Raw genomic sequence first — 16932 nt, 5'->3', positions numbered from 1 at the left:
TATGAATAAATATTTACAAATATATATACAAGTACGATATACAAGTAAATTTGCAAACACGTATACATATATATCTAACACACATATACAAGTATACATGTAAAAGGAAGAAATGGAGTATATCAAACAAAAACAAATAAAATACATGTATTGAAAATAAAATAAAAATATAAAAATATGCATATGTATATATTTACAGGAAAAAAAGTATAAGTATACATGTATTGGTAAAACATGAAAATATGCATTCAGATATCGATATAAAGAATGTTTGTATGTACAAAATCTATATAAAAATCTTTTAAAATATGTATGTATGTATATTTATATGTAACAATTATGAAAACAAAGTAATAATAAAATGTACATACAATAGGTATATATATTTAATATATTAAAATATATATATATTAACATGCACATGCGCATATAAGCATAATAATATATAACATTATAGTAAAAATAATAAAGGAAAAAAAACTAATAATATAAATAACATAAAAGAAAAAAAAATCTAAAATACAAGATTAAAGGTTAAATTGCGAATAAGCAAAATTTAAATGTTGATTTCAAAAGTAAAAAGCAAGGGAGGAGCAAATTTAGAAGCGCGCAATAGGAGGAGGACCGATCGAGCAATTTTACCCAGTTTCCAAGACTCTGCGTAGCAAGGGACTAAATTGAAACGAAAATCAAATACGTGGCCCAATTTAAAAAAAGGTACAATGGGTCTAATTGGGGTGCGCTGCAAAAGGTAGGGACCGTCTGTGCAATTTCCCCTTTAAAGCCAAAGCGCGGATCCTCCCCTTCGGGTCGGGTCACCGTGCGGGTCGCACCTGGCTAAAACGGCGCCGTTTTGTCTTTAATACTAAAACCAAAATTTTCTTTCTAAACAACAATTCTATTTCATTTTTTCTTTTTCTTTAAAACAGCAGAGGGGAAAAAGGGAGGGGGGCTGACTCTCTGCTAGGGTTCAACCCTAGCCCCTTCATGCCATGCCAACAGGAGCCACCACAGACGCAGACTCAAACCAACGCCCAACCTGTAAGCGCCCTTTCCCTTCCTTTTTATTTTAAATGAAAAATAAATAAGAAAAATCAAAAATAAAAAAAACATAATTCACCTTCGAAAAAAATTTGGAATCTCAGTCTTTCTCTCTATTTTCGTCTGTTTTTTACACTGCAAAAATTCCCCAAGATACAAATTTTCATTGGCTTTATATAGCCGATTAACACCAAAAATCTGAAAAAAAATAAAAAAACCACTTCTTTTCGTTATTTGCTGCGCTTGTGTCCCCCTTTTTCGCAGGTTTGGTGACCGCGGAGTGCGCACGACGAGCGCAGAGCGACAAGCGTGGCGTGTGGGCGCTGTTGCGGTGTGCGTGTGGGAGCTGCTGCGCCTAGGGTTCCTGCTGGTGTTTTGGGCTAGCAAGCTTGGTTTAGTAACTTGGGACATTGGGTTTCAATTATTGGGTTTTAGTTTACATTTTTTTATTTGTATATGGGCTGGGTTTAGTAGGTTGGGTCTAGTATTTGGGCCTCTTTATTTACTTGGGCCTGGGCATTATTGGGCTTGTACAAACTTAATTGAGAGACTTAATATTTGAGAACAAAAAAAGTATTAAATATAAAATTTTACACTAAACTTGTTACAACTCATTACAGTATCAAAGTTTGTTAAAGATAGACTCTTAGGGGGTAACCCCAATCTACGCCACTTTTTCACTGTATGCATAATAACCCACTTCGTCGCTATCCTGGTGTCATCCCTCCTGGCGCATTCTCTTACCACAATACCTGAAACAATAACAAATATTGTAAGTTCAAGAGAACTTAGTGAGCTTTACTACAAAATACCTTGGTGGGTTCTATAATATTTGAAGATAATTTGTGTGCCAACATTCCCTTTGAACACTTACTTCTATATCGGCGGATAACATAACAGCCAATACGGCACGGGTCACAGCCACCTCTGGGTCAGGTCATCAGGTATGGACCAATACGGCACCGTTTTGGAGCCACTAATCAAACTCCAAACGGCGTCGTTTCATACGTCGCATAAGGGCCAAAGGTAAAACCCTAATCTGATAGGCACTCTTTCATTCTTTCAAAACGAAAAGAAAAAAAGAAAAAAACAAAAAAAACAGAGAGCTCAAAAGCTCTCCTCTCTGCGCCGCTCTTGCGCCCTCGACCTCCGCCAAGACTCCGATTGCAACAGAGGTGGTCAGAGATCCGACGGCCAGGTAAGTGCCCCCTCTTTCTTTGCCTTTCATTTTACACTACTAATGAACAACGCAGTAGAAAAGCAAGGAAAAACGGAGAAAGATTTAAAAGAAAACAGCCCCTAAACAGAAGTCAGATTCGAAATCACCTCCAAGACTTTTTTTTTCGAAACTTGTTTTTGATTTCTTTTTGTATTCAATCTCGGTGTGTGGGTGTTTTTACATTCGATCTTCCTTTAAAAAAAAGGGAACCCCTTTTACAATTTCGAAAACGGCTTTATAGCCAAAAAAATCATAGAAACTTTACAGGTAATTTTTCTAAAAAACCTGCTATTTCTCTGCTATTCTCTTTTTTACGTTCGTTGCGTTTTCTGCTTTTGTTGTCTATTGTTGTGTGCGTGTTGTTGCAGGTATACGGGCGTATGAGGACGTGGTGCGGTGCAATGCGTGAAGGCGTGGTCCCTGGCGGTGGCGTGGCTCGGCTCGGAGGCTTGCTGGAGCGGCGGCTGAGGCGTGCGAGGCTCGTGGGGCCAAAGGAAAGCCCTAGTGGCTGCGGCGCTGGCTGCTCACCCTAGCTGCTAGGGTTTCGCTTGTGGCTTTGGGCTTAGGTGATTTGGGCCATTGGGTTTAGTGGGTCAAGCTGGTATTGGGTTAACAGTTTAGGCTTGGGACTTTGGATTTTGTAATCGGGTTTGGGCTTAATCTACTTGGTTGGTAATTTGGACTGTTAATAATTTAATTTTTTATATTATTATTATTTTTATTTGGTTTATTTTGTTGGTTTATGGGCCGGGAAAAAATGGGTTCTTACAGCCCTTATGTGTATTGTATTGCTTATTTGTACTTATCGATTATTTGTCATCCATTAGAGTACATTTTGGTTTACGAATTATCACTTCGCATTGTATATTATCATTTCCACCACGCTTTATTTGCTCAAAAATTATGTTTAATATGACTTAAGTTTCGAAATCATTTTTATCCAAAAGTTTCCAAGATAATGTAACACTCAGTATTTGAGATTTTTGAAAAGATCGTACCCTAACTTATCGGGTCTCAATTTTTTGATAATTTCAAATATATGAACCTTTTTCTTTAAAAGGCACATTTCTTAAAAATTATATCGGGAATCAAGAAAGGACCATGTTCCAACTTACGGGATATAATCTCTTTTCCGAAACCAGGACGATCAAAACTTTTAAAAGTAAATAAATTTTTGGTGTTCATTCTTGTTTCGGAATTTAAGATATTGTGTCTTAATTCACAGGATATAATTCTTTTTCTCGATTAACGAGAAATCACCCTTCTTGAAATTTTAAAAGTAATTTTAACTAAAGGATCATATTTTTAAATTTTTAATTTTTCGACATTAAGACATTAATTAATCAATTAGGTACCAATTTGGGCATAACGAGGGTGCTAATCCTTCCTTGCATGTAACCGACTCCCGAACCCGTTTTTCTAGAATTTCGCAGAACAAAATCATTATTTTAATAAAATCAAAACGTTTTATCAAAACGATTGAATTGTAGGGTGATCCGACCACACCTCAAAAAAAAAATGTCGGTGGTGACTCCCATTTTTTTCGTTTTTTAAAAATCCAAGTCGACTAATTTTTGCTTTCAAAAAGTGGCTTCGACAATTTGTATTTTTTAAAAAATCAATAATTAAATTTAACATGTAAATCGAGATTTTTTTTATTCAATGATACAAAATTTTTTTTATCTGAAATCCAATTTCAAAATTTAAATTTAAAGTGGTTACAAAATGGAATAATAGACTTTATAGAAAGGGAAAAGTAGGGGTTGAAACCAACCTAAATTTAGAAAGAGAACATGTCATCCACACTCTCATTTTGAACAAGACATTACACCCACCAAACTCATCTAACGCAAATCAAGGATGCGTTTCCTTGCTTCACGACATCAAATTTCATCTTCTACATTTTTATCCAAGTGTTTTTCCACCCCTAAAATTCTGGCCTTTTTGTCGTCGCCATTTTTATTGGCTTTGCCTTTCATTCTAAAAATATTTGATAGATATGAAGCTTGGATCGCCCAATTGAAATGAATGAAAATGGATCCTAACCCCATAATATCTTAATCCTCCTTATTTTAGTTACAATGATGATCATCCTTCATCAGCTCAACATTGATAAAACAAAAACTAATTACAGATGATTCCTTAAACTCTGATTTCCTATACCATTAATGAATCATTTGAGCTATTCTACATTCTCTTCCACTTTCAACAGAGGAACCTTGCTGCTAGATGTAGTCCTTTCATCTTCTTTTGCTTTTCCCCATATCACAGCATAAAATCCTATTGATATAATAATTGCTCCAATAATACTGCAAAATTAAGATAGAATTTATATAGATTGCTTCTCAAATGATTCTAACATGAAAACTATGGAAAACAGTACCTTCCAAGATACAGGGAATCACCCAGGAAAATGGCACTCATAAAAGCAGCAATGGCGATTGATACTGGTTTGAATATTGCAATGTAGACAGGTCCTTTCAAATGCAGCCCCCATGAGATCGCAAATGTGCTAAAGGCTTGGAGTACACCCTACACAATTTTAAAAAGTTTTCAAACATGTCCAAATATATGTCATACATGGCTACTAAATTGTAGTTCTAACTTCTTACAGAGTATAGGACTGCAATAACCGCAACACTAGGCCTTAGCATCCAAGAACTTAACTCAGATTCTGCTATTAAGGAAACCGGTGCAGAGATAATTGCCCCACATATGTTGTAAAACAATGCAACAAGCAATTCAGCTGGGTAAATCTCCATAACTTGGGTCTGGGAGATTCCAAAATCCCAAGTTCAGTTCAGTTTATTCGAAAGTTTTCAACATTGTAGAGGAGTGCTTAGAGATGTATGATTTACCTGGATAATGTACCGAATCGAAAATAGAAGATAGGCAACAGCAAGTAGGATCCCACCAATGACCCAATTTGAATATGAAGGTTGAAGTAAAGTAGAAGATGGTGATGGAGAGGAAAAAACTTGGGGGCCTTTGTAAAGAACAACTAATAATGCGCCTGAAATTGATGCTATGGTCCCCATGATTTTAGCTTGACTGGTTGAGCTTCTCAATGCTACTCTTTCCAATCTTGTTATTTTTAGCATCAAATCAAAGGTAGAAACAATAAAAATTAATGTTTAGTGCTTTTTTTTTTAAATCTAATAAAATCCACTCAAAATTTATTTAACTATTACTCTGAATTGAATATTAGAATCAGAATCGGTGTTTGGTTTGATTAGAAAGAGGAAGAAACCTGAAAAGAACCGCAAGTATGAAGGTAAAAGCTGGTGAGAGATTACTGATAGTAGAAGCAAGAGTTGGGTTGCTATAATCTATACCCGTATATGCACATACTTGAGCAAAAAACCTGCCCCCAGAAAAGGAAAAAAAAAAACACTCTTAGATAGAAATCTTTCCAAGAATCGAAAATATATATGATCACATGTGAGAAAATATTTACAGTGATTCAATACCCAATAAGGCCAAGTAGGAAAATTCTAAAGCCAAGGTGGAATTTCAATGAGGGAAGCACCTGTCCACTGCACTACAAACAAGCTAATTTTCAATGGTGTTGAGTGGTCATAACTGTAAAAAATGCCTTGATAATATTAAGAAAACAAAATTATTAAATTCTTCTATTAGTTTTATGTATGGATTTAGTATTTGCATTTTAATTAAATTATTTTTAATTATTAAAATTTTATTTTTCTCTAAATTATAGTTATTAAATTTATTAAGTTAAATTATTTTTTTAAAATTTTATATTATCACTATAAATATCATAATTATAATTTTAAAATATAAAATTAAAAAAATAACTAAATTTACAACTTAGGTATCATACAAACCTAATAACATAACTTGATCTAATAAATTTAATACCAAAATTAAAATTATAAAATTGGAAAAGTAGAGTAATAACCAAATCTGGGCAAAGAAAAAACGTAAAAGATGACCTGGGAAAGAGGAAGGATAAAGGGAGGAGAAGAAGAGCTCCAATAGCGTAAGTGTAAGTAATGAAGATGAAGTAGCTCATCCCCTTTGAAGTTGCTTTTTTGAATAGAACGTTTAGCCCTACATTAGTGCACTCTATTGCAACCATGGCTGTTAATGGCAGAACATCGTTGTAGCAGTACCTTCTTGCCATCTGAATCTCCTGCTTCTCAATGGTATTTCTCAAGAATAATATACAATAGTCAAAAGGACTACAAAAATGGGGAATCTTTTTCTTTCATGTTAAATTTGTCTTTTATAAATAACATTAGGTTATAATTAAATAATGATTATGGTAACAACGATTGTGACATATGATAAATATCTCCACTAATATATGTTCAGCCATTCAACTTGCACCAATAATTAATGGCAGTTGGCCCAAAAAATATCTTAAGTAATATTTATTTCAATTTATTTATTTGATTAAATCATAAATTTATACTATTATTTACACTCTGTTTGATTTGGTGCTATGAGTCAATCAAATACAATTCGTTAGAAAAATTACTAAAATGTCTTTTTTTTAATTTAAAGTAAATTATATCATCCGAGAGTATTTTAATTTTTTTAATTTTAAAATAAACAATAAAAGATATACATCTTAAGAGATATGAACCCAAGCCAAGTGTATTAGAAATACCTTAAATTTACCCTCAACTAAAAGTTTGTTTTAATATTTTATACATTTTAATTTTATTATGTAAACATTATTACCTCCGTAAATTGTATATATTAATAATATTGTCGATTGAGTTGATGTCATAAGTTGACTCGCCATCAACTCAAGATTGATGACAACATCATCACAAACATTTCTAGAACATTTAATATTCTCAATTTAATGTATTTATATGTTTAAATTTCGCTTTACTTTCAATTTGATCTATATTTTTCATTCGTATACATTGCATGTGTAATTATTAATTAGTTTCAAGCTATACACCTTATTATTTATTGTATGTTATTTTAAATACACTCATATATTCTAAATATGTAGTTTCCACACGTATACATGTATGATAAATTTATAATGATATAAAAGGTCGCTAACAATATCCCAAAATTCAATATAAGTGTGTGTCATTTTTTTGTAAAATTTCAAATTTCATCAAATAAATTCATTTAGCGATTTTTTTTGTAAGTTAAACATATTCCTAGCTAACTAATCATTAGTAGTACACAAAATTCAACAAATAATTTAAAATTAAAAAAATTATGAAAATTATTACAAAACATCAAATTGTTATTGTAATGCCCTCAAACCGACCCAATTCACCGGTCCAGATGTCAAGTGTTACTACACATGATACTTAACAAAATATCGAACAATTGACAAACAATCCTTACTTAAAACATTTTTCTTATTAACTTAATTGAGAGACTTAAGATTTGAGAACAAAGAAAAGTATTAAATATAAAAATTTACACTAAACTTGTTACAACTCATTACAGTATAAAAGTTTATTAAAGATAGACTCTTAAGGTGTAACCCCAATCTACGCCACTTTTCTACTGTATACATAATAACCCACTTCGTCGCTATCCTGGTGTCGTCCCTCATGGCGCATTCTCTTACCACAATACTTGAAACAATAATAGATATTGTAAGTTCAAGAGAACTTAGTGAGCTTTACTACAAAATACCTTGGCGGGTTCTATAATATTTAAAGATAATTTGTGTGCCAACTTTCCCTCTGAACACTTCTATATCGACGGATAACATTACAGTTTTGGCTTACACTTACTTGCCAACAACCATACTCTTAACATACAAATTTATTCTAAACTGACTAACTTAAGGTCCTTCCAGACATTTCACTGATCTATTCATTCTTTTAACCATAAAAGTACCATTCAAAAGAATATCTCTTTAGAGCCCACTTGATACAAACTATCTCTCCACACATACACTCATTCCAGAACAGTTGTCCACAAATACTAAACACTGACGGTTACATACACATTTGGCAAATACTTATGCAGATCTGAATACCATTGGTCTACTAATCAAATCATACATTGGTTAGATACCATACCAACTCATACTGATAATGTACTACACAAATCATTCAGATGAATTCCTTACCACTTTATTACAGAACCCAAGATACCCATAATAAAAAAAGACTTAGATTCCATAATATTTTAGAAGAAGACATGGCATTATTCAGATATGGTGGATACCTCTTTAACATATTGATACACACTTCTTTTTAAAACTTCCTATATCTAATTCAACCAAAATAACCTTAGAAGTTTCATAACCTTATCATAACAGTATCTATCATAGAACAATCAGAATTTATCTAGAACTTATCATAAGGGTGAATAGCACATTTTACCAGACAGAATTAGTAGAGCACGCCACAAAGGAAAGATGGAATCCTTAATTGATGCAATGATTTCTCAAGGTGATGTTGATACTATTCTTGACAAAACACTTGTAAATGTTACTCTAAATGTCGATGTTAATATCTTCGCTATTATTATTGATAAGTTTGATTTTGTGACTAATATTGTGGAGCACGAGGCTCGTGTGATTGAGAATGTGCCTAACGATGTTCTAAAAGAGATTCTTGATAAAGTTGTGGTCACAAAAATGACTAAACTAGTGGTCACATCCTCTGCCCCCTTAAGGAGAAGGACCAAATCTGTGGAAAATCAATAGTTGAAGGCTCTGGTTGAGAGTAAAAAGAAGAAGAAGAAGAAGAAGAAGAAGAAGAAGAAGAAGAAAGGGAATACTCATGTTGCCCCCAAGCTATCCCAGAAAAGATAAAAGGAAGATGAAAGTTCGAGTGAAGAAGATTCTGACTCGTCTGATGAATTGTTCACTGGTTCTGGTTCAAGTTCCAATTTAGATGCAAGTTTTGAGGAAAATGTTCCTCTAAAAAAATTATTTCATCAAAGGTTAAGTCTAAGAAGCATATGATAACAAAGTCTACCATCCAAAGAAATAAGAAGCTTAGAAAGAGAGTGTTCTAACAATGCTGCTAATATAGTGGCAAAGACAAAAGTAGAGGAATAAATGCTTTTGGCCAAGAAGGATTTGGTATTTCTAACACCAGATTGCCTAAACAGATACATGACCTTTAGAACAAAGGGATTCATGAAGGAGCAAAAAATCGAAGATGCAAGTTTGGCTGAACAAGACATTGAAACCTTTTTTAAAAAACAATGGTCTAATTGCCACTACTTCATTTATGAAGCCATATGTGAGAGTGCTTGTTTTGGAGTTCTATTCAAATTTGCAGGTCTCAATCACTGATTCAAGGAGAAAATTACACCAAAAGGTGTATGTCAAAAGCTATTGGTATGAGTTCAACTGAGAGTTAATCCAGAGGGTGCTTAAATGCTTCAATAGAAACATGGTTGAACTGGATAAATCCTTGGATGCCACTATTATTGACATTACCAACAACATCTACCAGTCTTGGCTTAAAAAAGAAAGCATTAGAGATTCTTCATTGTTCATTATATATGCTTCATTGTTTGCTATTGAAATAACAAATTAGGTCATAAACACACGAAGAGATTTAGTGATTCGTAAGGCAACTTGTTGATAAAGAAAAGCAATGGAGATGATTGAGTTTGATGTGGCACAATTGATATTTGATCAAGTGGTAAGTCATGCTGATAATATACATGCTAGAAACCTCTTACCACTTCCATATTTTATTTTTCAAGTACTAACATTGCAAAATTCAAATATTGTAAAAATCACTAAAAAATGTTAGAGGACAGTTCTTAAGCTAAAGTTATCTCTTAACTAGCTAGAAGGTAAGCATGCTAGTGTAGAGCCAGCAGAGTAGGTAGGTAAAGAAGCTGTTAAGCAAAAAAGACAAGTAAACCATGAAGCAACAAGTACTACAAGGGAGGCAGAAATGCCCACTTCTACTAGCTTTTCGGGCAATGAAGAAGGATTCAACAGAAGGATGATTGATCATTTGACATCCACTATTGAATCTCATAATTGAGATATAGTCAGGATAAAGGCTGAGATAAGGATCATTCAACATATTAGGGACAAAAAGGTTGCTCTAAAGAAGGATCTACAAAGCAAGTGGTCCTTGCATAATTGTTCACTCAATTTAGTGATCTTGTACTCCTGATTCAATGAACCGACTCACTCTTACTTGTTTGTATTAGTTTAATCCCCATATTCTTCAACATTCGTTTTTCCTTGGTCTAATCAAGAGATTATGATTGGTAAGCTTGTTGAATAAAAAGGGAAGTAGAGTATAGAATAGATGAAGAGTAGAGTGGATATGGAAGCTATTAGTTTGAGTGTTGGTTTCTATGATGTGTTGGGATTGTTGTTGTTATGCTATATAGATATATGTCCGTTTGCTATTTGATGAAGTTGTTTACGTTTCTAGAAGATGTTGTTGACATTGAAGATGTATCAAACCTTGTGGTGGTGATTTCTTTTTCTTTTGAACTTATATTTGATCTGGCCTATATAATTGAGATGATGATACTTATTCGATGATGCTATTATAACTGACTTGGAACTATGATGATATTTTGCTATGGTGGTTGTTTACTTTGATGCACTTTACCTATTTGCTACTTAGATATAATTTAGCATTTCGATTGTTAGTGTTAATTCTAGACACAACATTGATGGTTCAAAATTATTGTGTTATGTTCTAAGTTGAGTTTAGTAGAGTGAGGTTTGTGCCGAGAGGGAGCTATTGGTGACTACTATGTTTAGTTTCCTATATATTTTTATTTTGTTCAACAAATTGTCAAAAGGGGAGATTGTTGAGGCAAAATGAGCTGAGAGTTGCTGAGTGGCACTTGGTAGTGCCAACAGTAGACTACCACTAAGGTGGTTAAAAACTTGTCTTATTTGGTTTGGCAATTTAATGAAGAAAATCTTTGGACTTGTTAATATGCTATGTTATTGAAGATACTTTGGTCCATCTATGGAAACCAATCCTTGGTATTTGAAGATTGAATTGGATTGGATTTGTGTGAATTAATTAATTCCTTAGAATGTAGAGATTTGATGGAGATAGTGTTGTTGATTTTGGAGAGCATATCTTTGATTGATTGTGCTTTGATTGTTATTGATGTAATAGCTAGTTTCAAGGAGTTACCTTATATTCACTTAGATTCTATGTTAGCAAGCTGAAATTGATATATGCTTTAAGGCTTGTCTAGGTTATATATGAGAATTTATTGAGTGCATTCTAATATGTTCATTTTGAGAAATTGTTTTTGTGAAAGAGTACAAACTTTTATTGTAATCATTATAGAGTGTTTATTCCACAAGTTCTAAAGGGTATGATTTGGAGGTACGTTCTCTAGTCTTTAGGTGCAAATGTGAGATCTCTATACTTAGAGAGTGATAGAGTGTGAATCACTTATTGTGTCATGGATTAAATATAGTGAAATTACTCACTAAGTTAAGGTTTGCAAACGTAGTGAAACTGAATTGCGTAAACAAACCTTTTGTGTTGTTTATTTATTATCATTGTTATTTTATATAGTTTTCGCAATGACAAGCCGTAGTAGCCACTTCAATCTAGCACCTCCATTGTAGTTTTCATTTTAAGCAAATAAGTCACTTAAGATAGCAACAAAAACAAACTTATGAATAACTTGTCCATGGTAGGTCTGCCCGAAAAGTGGAAAAGTTTGGGTAAAAATATAGGCCCGAAAAATGAGATTGAGCAAAAAATTGGGTAAGGCTTTTTTTGGCTTGAGCCCAACTAGAATATGCAAAACTATTTTGTTGCTATTTTCTTCTTATTTTTTTTACTATTTTTCTATTATTTCACTATTATGTTCCTACTATTTTGTTGCTCTTGTTTGGATATTGTTTAACTCTTGTTTTATTGGTAATTTTGTTACTGTTTTAGAGGAATTTGCTTGTTAAGTTGCACCTATCTTAGTGTTATTGAAGTATGCATGTTTTTTTAAATTTATTTTCAATTTGTTGAGAAACATTTATTTTAATGTTTTTAGTATTTTTGATGTAATATATATATTTTTAAAAATTTATATAAAAAATAATATAAAAATTAATACGGGTGGGCCAAACTGGGCCCGAATTTTAGCATTTTTATTTGGATTGGGCTTGGAAAAAATTTTAGGCCCATTTTTCGGGCCAAGCCAAGCCTAACAAACAGACCTAAAATTTTGGTTGGGTCCAACCTGAACCTGACTCGACCTATGAACACCTCTATTTATGAATAGTATATTTAAAATATGTAATGTTTAAGCTTTAATTAAAATTATCTAAATTCCTACATTCGATTAGAGATGCTTTTAGTTGGTCATGTATAATGTAGACTTTTGACAAATTGTTGGTAAAAAAAAAACCAAATTATACAAAAAATATTTACATCTAATTCATTTTAGTTCCAATTAAAATGAAAGACGATTATTTAAAAATAAAATTTATTCCCTAAAAGTTGAAATGAAATTTATTCTAACTAATTGCTAGTTCCATTAGTTTATAAAGCTTAACGTAAATCAAATGGTTAATTTAATATTTTTTAGGTTGAGGGTTGAATTTGAAATAATTAAATAATAATAATATGAGCATCATAATTATAATCATAATAATTGCCAAAAACCTGAAATTCAAATAATCTGGTGATAGAAGTGATGATGATCATCATTCTCAAATCTGATCCAGCAAATTAAGCCTTTTTAGGTAATGAAAGACTATATCATTTGATGAGCTACATTTTGCTTCCCAATATGGAAGCATTGAACTACATTAACCAGCTACCTTTTTTCTTTTGAGAACATTTATTCTAATTTTCTTCCACATTTTGGGATTTCAGCAGAGGGGCTTTGGTGCTTAAACCAGAGCCATCATCTTTCATTTCTTCTTCTTTTGCTTTTCCCCATAGTACAGCATAAAGACCAATAGTTAAGATCACCCCTCCAATGACACTGCAAAACCAAGTTTGATTAAATTGTAAAACCAAACAAAGTAGAAATGTAAATTTACATTAAAATAGGTTTTAGCGGCATTTTTAGCCGCGTTTGCACAAAAAACTTTTTTATTACCTTCCAAGATACACTGCTTCACCAAGGAAAATGGCACTCATAATAACTGCAATGACAATGGAAGTTGGTCGGAAAATTGCAACGAAAACAGGCCCCTTCACGCGTACGCCCCATGTATGAACACCGGAGCTGAATGGGAACCCGAAAAGTCCCTAAACAAGTTATTAACAACAAACTTAACATTCAGATCCTGCAAATTATTGTGCTTCACTGTTGCAATTTTATCATTAACTATGTTCTTACCGAGTATAGGACCGAAACAACTGATATGCTAGGATGTAATGTCCAAGAACTCAAGTTCTGTTCTTTTATTAAGCATGCTGCTAGAGCTATAATGGCCACTGACATGTTGTAATACACATTCACAGTAATCTCTTCTGGGTATATCTTCATTACTTTGGACTGTACAGGACAAAACAAGATCATACAAACATGCCAAAACCTTACAAATATATCACTAACATGATATGAATATAGAGATTTCTGGGTTGGGGGGGGGGGCTTGGATATATCGATTTACCTGAACAATATACCAGAATGAAAAGAAAAGATATGCAAGAGCTTCAAGGAGACCACCAATGACCCAATTTGATTGAGTTGACTCAAGAGGCCATTGAAGTGAAACAGATGAAGATGTTGAAGATGGAATAACTTTGGGGCCTTTGTAGAGAACGATCAGCAAAGCACCAGATATTGAAGTTAGGGTGCCAATTATTTTAGCTTGAGCTGTTGAACTTGTAAATGATACTTTTTCTATCCTTGTTATGCAAAAAATAAAAGTGGGGAGAAAAGTTAAGGGACCATTCAGGAAATAGGTTAAGCATGGAAAGATCATAAACATGAAACAATTTGCTTGGAGCTGGTGCAATCTTATTTATTAACTTTATAATGACAAAAAAATAGAATAAATGAAAAACCTGAAGAGGACAGCAAGTATGAAGGTAAAAGCTGGTGCAAGATTGCTGATGGCTGAAGCAAGAGTTGGGGACCCAAGTTCTAAACCTTTATAAGCACATACTTGACCTGAAAACCTGTCTCCAAAACATGAACAATCATGGTTTTATTTTTCTTCCTTTCATAAGCACATTGTAATCTTTGACAATCACAAGAAAAACCCAGAAATTTACAGATTTATATACATAATGGAGTACTTCCATACATACCCAAGAAGCCCAAGAAGGCAAATTCTGGAGATAAGAGGGAATTCCAATGGAATAAGCAATTTTTTCCTGCATAAACAAACAAGATATGTTAGAAAAAAAGAAAACAATTTCTATCAAAAGATTTGATGAGAGTTGAAAGAGCAAAAAAGAAATACCTGTTTGATAGGAAGGCTAAAGGGACGAAAACAAGGGTAGCTAAAACATAACAATAGGCAATGTAGACGAAATAGCTCATTCCTTTCAAAGAAGCAGCTTTGAATAGAATGCTTAAGACTACATCAGAGCATTCCACTGCGACCATGGCTGTTATTGGTACAACATCCCTGTACCCCCACTTTCCTGCCATTTCCCTTTCTTGTATCTAAAATACCATTATTTAGTTTTGCTGCCTCCATTATATATATACACTCCCACTCCTTAGTATCTTCGAGAGCGTAATTTGAAAATAGAAAAAAAAATACCTTAAATACAAAGGTTCAGATTCATTATTTCTCACATCTTTTTTTTGGTTGTTTAATTATTTCTCACTTCTTAAATGTAACTATATGAACCAAATAAATTCCCATTTAACGAGTAGCCATAATGAAATGTTGCATTCTTATCCCTTTTATTTTTAGGGTAAATTACACCCAAAGTTGTTAAACTATTAATAATTTTATGTTATGCTCACTCAACTTCAAAAAGTTATAAAGTGGTTACTGAACGATTTGAAAGTTTTCATTTTAATCACTGGGTTGTTAAAATCACTATTGTATGGCCTTCTCTATTCACACCGTTTACACCAATCAAAAGTTCTCTTTCCTCTTCCCTCTTCCTTTCTACAGTTTTTTTTTTCACGAAACAGCTTTAAACACCACGAACTTGTGAACCAAAATAATACAACTTTCTTCTCCAATCTCTGAGATTAATTGTTGGACTGATTTGGATCTAAGATATGTTTTTCTACTCATCAATAGATGTTAATCTACTGTACTGATCATCGAATAATCATTTAGAACTTACTAACCGAACTTTCTAATAGCAAACCATTTCATAACTTTTTGAAATTAAATGATAAAATATAAATTTCCTAATACTTACTGGAATTGAATGTCATAGAAGAAGTAAAAGAGTTTTATCTTTCTTGTTAATGGAGAGTCAAATCTTTGAACAAAATCATCATTTATTGGCTTATTTAATTAGCTGGTGCAGGGTTGGACTATATCTTATTTTCAATGTCATTCATGCACGTTCTTTGTTTGTTGTTTTTATTCATTTATTGATCGGAAAGGAAAATTTTCTTCAATGTACATACAAATTTTCTATACCAAAGGAGTTTATGATGGATGATTATTTATCTTTTTCTTTAAATTTTCATAGTTTAGCTCTACCCGAATTCATGTAGAATATAATTATATATTTAATTTTCTTTTTAAAGTCAGAATATGAAAGTAAAACTTGATTCAATCTGAGATAGAAATAAAAGAAAATATCTCAATCTTGCATTGCATGTGGTGGCTTTAAAGGCTGCTTATTTCAATGGTCAAAACTTGTGATGCATGATAACTCTGATTGATTTATTTTAATGATTTAGTTCATTCAGTATTGTATTAAAAATTCTTAATTCCAGTAATTGGCTTTGATTATTCAAGTGTGACATCAAACCGAATAACTACCGTAGTCTAAACTTTAAAATATGTATGGAGAGAACATGTGGTGCATTTATGGATTTCCTTACAACCAATGTGCAATTAGTTTAGAAAAAGGGTGTATCATGTGACACGATTATAAAATTTGTTGAATTAAACTACAAGATTTCATAAACTAAAATCTAATACAATATTGTTGTAGGTGGATGTAGAATCCAATAATTAAAAGTAAAATTTTGTAAATAATGATTAAAAATAAGTAAACAAGAGAGCTGTGATTTTTTGTTTAAATGAGTACATGTTTATACACAAGCTATTAATAAAATTCTTAGATAAAATGAGTTAAATCAAATAAATTTCAAATAAGAAATATTTGTTTTTAAATGATTTGGTCAATTGATACGCCATCTCAAGTTGGAGTTTGTGGAGTGATGCCTAACTTGTTGAGGTTACGCATGAAAGTTATTTTGGGTAGTGCTTTTATAAATGTATCAACAATTTGGTCAGTAGCAGAAATGTGAGTGATATTCAATTTTTTTTTTCTTGAACATGATCACAAAAGAAATGTAAATCCACCTCAAGATACTTCATTTTGCTATGCAAAACTGGATGTTGATTGTGAGATATTGCACTGTGATTGTCAAAAAAGGTTTTCAGGGGATGAGATAGTGGAGGAGCAGGCAATAGTAAGTTGTTTCTTTGAGAATCATCTTATTGGATTTTGACCAAAAAAAAAATTAAAACTAATTATCGAACTATGATTGGTGTGGTCACTTGCTTTGAGTACATATAAAGACTTGAATCCATATGACGAGTGAACCAAAGATCATAGCTAAAGGGTTTTTTCCAATTACCGAAG

At 32.6% G+C, this 16932-nt stretch overlaps 2 protein-coding genes across 4 annotated transcripts; both read right to left on the bottom strand.

Annotated features, from left to right (window-relative positions):
* Nucleotides 1–4279: 4279 nt before the first annotated feature.
* Nucleotides 4280–6487, bottom strand: LOC105780010 (WAT1-related protein At5g40240). 3 transcript variants are annotated; one of them, XM_052629644.1, is made up of 7 exons: nucleotides 6214–6482; nucleotides 5731–5796; nucleotides 5511–5624; nucleotides 5119–5344; nucleotides 4873–5031; nucleotides 4644–4792; nucleotides 4280–4569 (listed from the first exon to the last, which is right to left on the bottom strand). In XM_052629644.1, the coding sequence occupies exons 1-7, from the start codon at nucleotides 6402–6404 to the stop codon at nucleotides 4443–4445; spliced, it is 1032 nt and encodes a 343-aa protein (XP_052485604.1). In that variant the 5' UTR covers nucleotides 6405–6482; the 3' UTR covers nucleotides 4280–4442. The 3 variants fall into 3 exon arrangements, with proteins under 3 accessions (XP_052485604.1, XP_012459522.2, XP_052485605.1); XM_012604068.2 differs by lacking the exon at nucleotides 4873–5031 and having other exon boundaries at nucleotides 6214–6487; XM_052629645.1 differs by lacking the exon at nucleotides 5731–5796 and having other exon boundaries at nucleotides 6214–6483.
* Nucleotides 6488–12829: 6342 nt separating this feature from the next.
* Nucleotides 12830–14814, bottom strand: LOC105780009 (WAT1-related protein At5g40240). Its single transcript, XM_012604067.2, has 7 exons — nucleotides 14601–14814; nucleotides 14446–14511; nucleotides 14200–14313; nucleotides 13803–14040; nucleotides 13526–13684; nucleotides 13283–13434; nucleotides 12830–13165 (listed from the first exon to the last, which is right to left on the bottom strand). Exons 1-7 carry the CDS (start codon nucleotides 14789–14791, stop codon nucleotides 13024–13026), a joined length of 1062 nt encoding a protein of 353 aa, XP_012459521.1. The 5' UTR covers nucleotides 14792–14814; the 3' UTR covers nucleotides 12830–13023.
* Between the last annotated feature and the right edge of the window lie 2118 nt (nucleotides 14815–16932).

The sequence above is a fragment of the Gossypium raimondii genome, chromosome 4, assembly GCF_025698545.1.
Source record: "Gossypium raimondii isolate GPD5lz chromosome 4, ASM2569854v1, whole genome shotgun sequence".
Taxonomy (NCBI): Eukaryota; Viridiplantae; Streptophyta; class Magnoliopsida; order Malvales; family Malvaceae; genus Gossypium; species Gossypium raimondii.
The sequence above is the reverse complement of the archived record's forward strand: the minus strand, read 5'-3'. Positions and strand labels throughout refer to the sequence as shown.

Excerpts from the sequence above, each read along its gene's own strand:
- LOC105780010 (XM_052629644.1), bottom strand. The coding sequence starts at position 6,404 with ATGGCAAGAAGGTACTGCTACAACGATGTTCTGCCATTAACAGCCATG. Across the intron at positions 5,345-5,510 it reads ATACTTGCGGTTCTTTTCAG|ATTGGAAAGAGTAGCATTGA; the intron begins GTTTCTTCCTCT and ends AAAAATAACAAG. Across the intron at positions 4,570-4,643 it reads GATTCCCTGTATCTTGGAAG|TATTATTGGAGCAATTATTA; the intron begins GTACTGTTTTCC and ends TTAATTTTGCAG.
- LOC105780009 (XM_012604067.2), bottom strand. The coding sequence starts at position 14,791 with ATGGCAGGAAAGTGGGGGTACAGGGATGTTGTACCAATAACAGCCATG. Across the intron at positions 14,314-14,445 it reads TGCCTTCTTGGGCTTCTTGG|GTTTTCAGGTCAAGTATGTG; the intron begins GTATGTATGGAA and ends TTTTGGAGACAG. Across the intron at positions 13,435-13,525 it reads TTGTTTCGGTCCTATACTCG|GGACTTTTCGGGTTCCCATT; the intron begins GTAAGAACATAG and ends TAACTTGTTTAG.